The sequence below is a fragment of the Electrophorus electricus genome, chromosome 7, assembly GCF_013358815.1.
Source record: "Electrophorus electricus isolate fEleEle1 chromosome 7, fEleEle1.pri, whole genome shotgun sequence".
Taxonomy (NCBI): domain Eukaryota; kingdom Metazoa; phylum Chordata; class Actinopteri; order Gymnotiformes; family Gymnotidae; genus Electrophorus; species Electrophorus electricus.
Window position 1 is genome coordinate 14826300 of NC_049541.1, and position 6000 is coordinate 14832299.

Here is a 6000-nt window from a genome sequence, read left to right on the forward strand (position 1 = left end):
GGGTTCATCATTGTGATGCAAAAGAAGTTGGAGTATAACCCTAAGGCTAGAGGTAGGGGGAAGAGTCGGGTGGTGGGGGGTGGTAAAGTGCCACCGCGCTTTGATGTAGCAGCAACAAATTTACCTTTGACAGAAGATTCATGGGAGCAATAAACGAGTTCTAGCAGCCCTTCCGCATGCAATCTGATTCCTCTGGCCAGGGTGTTAATTGGATCCTAACTGGCAGATCTGATATGTGTAGCCCAGCAGAGGGAAGTCTCTCCAAGTGATGAGCTGGAATTCGTCGAGCTGCTTGAAGCTCATGTAATTTGCTGCATGTCATTTGATGAGGAGTTGGAGCCGATGGACTCCCTATTACCTGTGACATCAGCGAGAAGAGAGACAGAGACAGAGAGAGAGAGAGAGAGAGAGAGAGAGAGAGAGACGTGAGAAAGGCCTGAGTGTGAAATTTCCTTACGAGTGCTACCATACACCCCCTTAATTGTAGTAGCATAGGCATGAGCTTTAAAAAAGAACTCTGAATGTACAAGTCCTTAAAAGCGCTTATAGCCGCTCACGAGGCCTTGCACGCCACGCACCGCTTTACGTGGCTCAGGATGAAGAGTCCTTGTTAGACTAGCTGAGGTGCCTTCACATTTGAAAGATTTTCCTTCTGTTCCTACCATCACTTTATCTCCTCTTATTTCTCCAGCTCTTTAAGGCTCATTACCGTTTCCTGGAAAGCACAGGGAGGCAGGAACCTCCGTCTCTAGTACACAGTGATCTTTCCCTGCACTGATGGAAATGAGAGCATGATTATCTGTGTGGAGATAAATCTTTGTGGAGGGTCTATTGTATCACCATTACCCCTCTAGGTCTTCTAATGGAGGACTGCGTCCGCTTTATCATCCCTTTAAATGCATTACACTTCCCATAGCGTGTTGCTCAAAATAAATTGATTTGGGAAACGTTCCTGTAATCTACTTAACTGTGGTCCGGAGTATCGCTCGCATTGATCCTCTAATCTGAACAATCTTTCTCACTCGCTCCCTCTCTCTCTCTCTCTCTCTCTCTCTCTCCCTCTCTCTATTAGTCTCTCTCTCTCTCACACACACAAACACAGGCATACACGTGGGATGTTTGTGAAGGTAGGTGACAGGGTGCGTGTTTGTGTCTCTGCATGTCTGCATGGGCTACATCTCCTGTGCCCTGCCCGTGACGCAGCCACGCCATCAAAACAGCCTCGGCTGCCGTTAATTGCAGAGTGAATTAGCAATGTCAGCGTAACCGAAGAGGAGGGCTCCGGAGCGCCCGACTGCTCGGTGGAGGTCGGATGTTGGGACTCGTCTTCTCTCAGGAGCCAGGGGCTGAGATGAATGGGTGGGATGAGTGTGGAATCCCTCTCTCTCTCTCTCTCTCTCTCTCTCGATCTCTCTCTCCCCCGCTTTTTCCCTCCCTTACTTTGTGCCCTCGTTCACTGATCAAGCTGAGCTTTACACCTTAATTAACACGGCAGCTCTCGCTGGCAAGCAGCCGGAGTAATTACCAGCACTCGCCCCTCCGTTTCTCATTTTATTTATCTTAACAGTATCTGGGGCGAGTGCCACCATCATTCCCTCCTCTGAAGTGGTCACATTATTCATCCCATTCAGTAGCCTGCCCGCCTATTCCACACATCTAATCTGGGCCTTCCTTTACTTAGCCCATGAATGGTGCGGAAATGGTGAATTGAATTGGCTCCCGCTAACTGTTTTAGCTCCAGTGCTGACTAGTGTATCTGGGCCAGCGATAAACTAACATGGCACTGGCTGTTGTACTGAGGATAAACCAGTAGTGCTAATGGCACATGTCTTTGTCGAGCTACTGAGAGCTAAGTGAATGGTGCTCTTGAACAAGGGGAGATCACCTAGCCTCCTACCACATTTCTGAAGCACCATGGATTCCATGTATTCCAGCTGGAAGCAAAAAAAAACAAAACCCTAAAACAACCCCGTCCTCTCTACCACATCATACCTCTTTACTGCTAGTGTAGGTTTCAGAACATCTTAAGACGAGAGAGAGAGAGGGAGAGAGAGCAGGGCTTGTTTGAGGCTTGAAGAATGATGAGAGCCCTATAAAGGTGTTTTCTCATCAACAGCCAGTTTGAAGGTCTTTTCCTACACTTTAGCTCAGGTGCAGACCCCTGCAGCTCCAGTGAGCAGGGCAATGGACCTCAACCTGCTGCCTTTTATCTCAGCCCATACAAACATTGCCGTCACCTCGTTTTATGGTTTTTGACCACTCTATGTCAGTAGTTGTTTGGAAGGGTCATGAATCCAAATTCAGAGTGCAGGAAAGTCATCCTGCCAGTGGCCCCTGGCCTCTATTACTCTGTCAATGAAAACACTCTCTAATCAGTGTCCCCGTTTAAGGTCTTGAGTGGGACTGACTTTAGATGATTCCTTAAGAATGCCATTTGTCCCCAGTGTGCGGTAATAGATTTTGGCCGAACCACCGGGGGCTCTTTGTTGGCTATCGTGGCTGTGTTCTCACCATTGGCGCCTGCGCCGGAGAAATGCTATTGTCTGCGAGTGTTTACTGCTCGACCCCGCTTGCAAATGCTCATTAATTTTGTCCCTTTCCTGCAAAATCATTTCCAGGGAGGCAATTCAGCCTCTGTTCCTTTCAATTCACCCGGCTTGTCAATCACTAGCAGGCACAGTATCCAGCGGAATGGAGGTGTTATATTCCGCCAATTATCATGTCATATACTCGAAAATGTAAATGAACGTGTGTGTAAAATTAAATTTATGGGTTGTCAGTGAAGAATAAGAACCAGGAGAGCAATTACTTATCTGCTTTCATCTTTCAAGCTCTGATACGTCAGGCAGAAAAGCGCGGCGTTAAATGCTGGAATTAGCATTGTGCGCGGCCCGCGGTGAATGGGCCAGGGCCCTCCACTCTGCCTGTCTCCTCTCGCCTCTTTTTGTTTGCGAGAGCGAATGAAATGAAGATGATTATCATCCATCTCTCCACTAAAAAGCTAATGAAAGGCTGAAAGGCGCTTTCCTGACTCCATTTGTTTGCTGTTTTCTCCCGTGCTTTCGGCGGGACGGGCTCTGTGCTCGCCGTCTCCAGGGGCGATTAGGAACCGCCTGCTTTTCAAGCGGCAAAGCTCCGTGCGTTTTAACTGTGCACAATCTTGCCACGTAGATAAATAAACTAATACTGCATTGTGTGGAAATTTACATGTTTATTATATTCGCTGGACTGTGGAGCCACCCAGGTTTCTTTTGTTGTTCACCAAAAGCTCATTTAAATAGACAAATAATGAGCATAATGAGAACATCTCCTCTCGCATTTCTGAGCTTTGGTCTTTGCATTGTCGTTTAGTCGGACGGCAAACCCCGCCTGAACCTGGGGGTAATTACACATCACAAATGTGTCTTAAGGTTTAATAACATTGAAGGTGTAAGCATACATTTGCATAATTACATGCAGCTGTTTAATTTGTGACTTTTTGTTGCTTTGTTCTTTTGTCTCTCCCTTCTCTCCTATCACTTTCTGTTTCCCCAGAGAGTGTTTTAGAGAGAGAGAGTGAGTGAGAGTGGACAAGCGCGTCAGCTCCTCCATGGCTGAGCTTGTTGAGTTTTGGGGCCAGTCTAATGAAGAACGGTGCCTGGATTTGTTTGAATATGAATATGAATGTGCAGTGAGGATAGAGTGTGACCTTCAGCTGTGCGACTCAGTTCATCAGGATTAGTCAAGCTGGGCGATCAGGAGCGCTAATGCATAATGACTTCTAAAATGAAAAATGTGTAGTGACCATGCAAATGTCTCCGCTAATCAAAGAGGGGGACCTGAGCCGGGCCGAGCGCAGAGAGCAAAACAAGGACGTGTCAAGGCCCCGAGAGCGCGGATGTATGGGAAGCAATCAGGCAGCTTGATTAGCGGGAGCGGCGGCATCTCTACGGACCCCCGGCACCAGGCAGGGTGGCTCCACCACGCGCAGGCCGCCAACACCACGCTCCTGTGGCCAAAACCATGACGCCTTAAATGACGCGCTGTCAAGTGCTAATCACGCCAAAGAGCGCAGCTGCTCGGGGGCAACTCTCTGGCTTTCTTTTCTTAATGTCTGTGTTAGAGTAAACATTTTTGGCAGTGAGTTTATTTTTGTTTCCAAATGTTCCATTTTTTAACTGTAAAGGAAGAACTGAGCAGAATTAATGCACACCTGTGTGCCGCTCCCCTGCTGGAGGGTGTGCAGGCAGGCAAAGTGCAATACGCAGAGAACTTGAATCTGCCTGAGTTATTGATCTGTTTGTTTCTGAAGTCACTGCTGTCTAATAAAAATTGGGCTGCAAAAATATTTTCTTTATTTTGTTTTCACACACAAAAAAAAGTTCCTGCTGCACAGCTTGACAGCTGGCATTTTAATGATTCTCATCACCTAAAAAATGACAGGAAAATTTGAAGAATGACATCTCGAGGAGGAATTGTGCCTCTGGCTGCGCTTGTGAGAGAGCACAACTTGCAAACTTCAGTGCACAGTTTGAAGCAACTGGTAATTCTACTCGCCTTCCTATAAGCAATTGAGCTCCGCTTCAGCAAGGAGTTCTTCTGACACAGAGAGCAGTAGTGAGCACACATGCGCACACACACATAAACAGACACACACATGCACACACACACGCACATACACCCACACACACATGCACACTCCCAGCCTGTATCTGTCTCAGCTCGGTACTGCAGTCCAGGTTATACTGCTGTCTAGCAGGATGCGTAGCACCCAGGAAAGCCTACGGGAGTTCAAAGGTTCAGCTAATTAAGGTTCCGTACTATTTGAAGCACAGCGCTTTTCCCACTGAGGGAACTGAGAAAAAAGGGGGAAAAGGGAAAACACACCTAGTACAACACCCATACAGCCTGCTGCTGGACGAGGCACGCTAGAACGATAGCAGGAGGAACCAGACTCATTCTCCTCCTGTGTGTGTGTGTGTAGGTGCCGGTGTCAGTGGCCATGATGAGTCCGCAGGTCATCACCCCCCAGCAGATGCAACAGATCCTCCAGCAGCAGGTCCTCTCCCCCCAGCAGCTCCAGGCCCTTCTCCAGCAACAGCAGGCAGTCATGCTACAGCAGGTACACACACACACACACATGTACACACACAAAATACACACACACACACGTACACACACAAAATACACACACACACAAAATACACACACACACACACACACACACACACATACATACACGTACACACGCACACACACACACATACATACATGTACACACGCACACACACACACACATACATGTACACACGCACACACACACACACATGTACACACGCACACACACACATACATGTACACACGCACACACACACATACATGTACACACACACACAAAATACACATACATGTACACACACACACACACTCATGCACACACACATACATGTACACACATGCACAAAATACACACACACACACACACACTCATGCACACACACACATACATGTACACACATGCACAAAATACACACACGCACACACACACATACATGTACACACATGCACAAAATACACACACACACACACACACACACACTCATGCACACACACACATACATGTACACACACGCACAAAATACACACACACACACACACACATACATGTACACACATGCACAAAATACACACACACATACATGTACACACATGCACAAAATACACACACACATACATGTACACACATGCACAAAATACACACACACATACATGTACACACATGCACAAAATACACACACACACATACATACAGACACACACGCACACAAAATACACACACACACACACATATACACACAAGTACATGTACACACAGAGAAACAGACAAATCACTCACACTTATATACATGTAGAGGACGTGGGTATATATACTAGTGCACTTTAAGGAACAAACTGTGTACGTATAGGAGGGCATAGGCATCATTCTTCTCCTCCTGCTGTCCTTGACGTTAGATGAGAGTA

General features: G+C 47.0%; 1 protein-coding gene across 1 annotated transcript in view; it reads left to right on the forward strand.

Moving 5' to 3' along the window:
* Positions 1-6000, forward strand: part of foxp2 (forkhead box P2) — a 92059-nt gene that overhangs the window by 59000 nt on the left and 27059 nt on the right. Inside the window, exon 6 of the mRNA XM_035528704.1 lies at positions 4964-5101. Within this exon, the coding sequence (XP_035384597.1) occupies positions 4964-5101 (138 nt within the window). The remainder of the gene's footprint in view (positions 1-4963; positions 5102-6000) is intronic.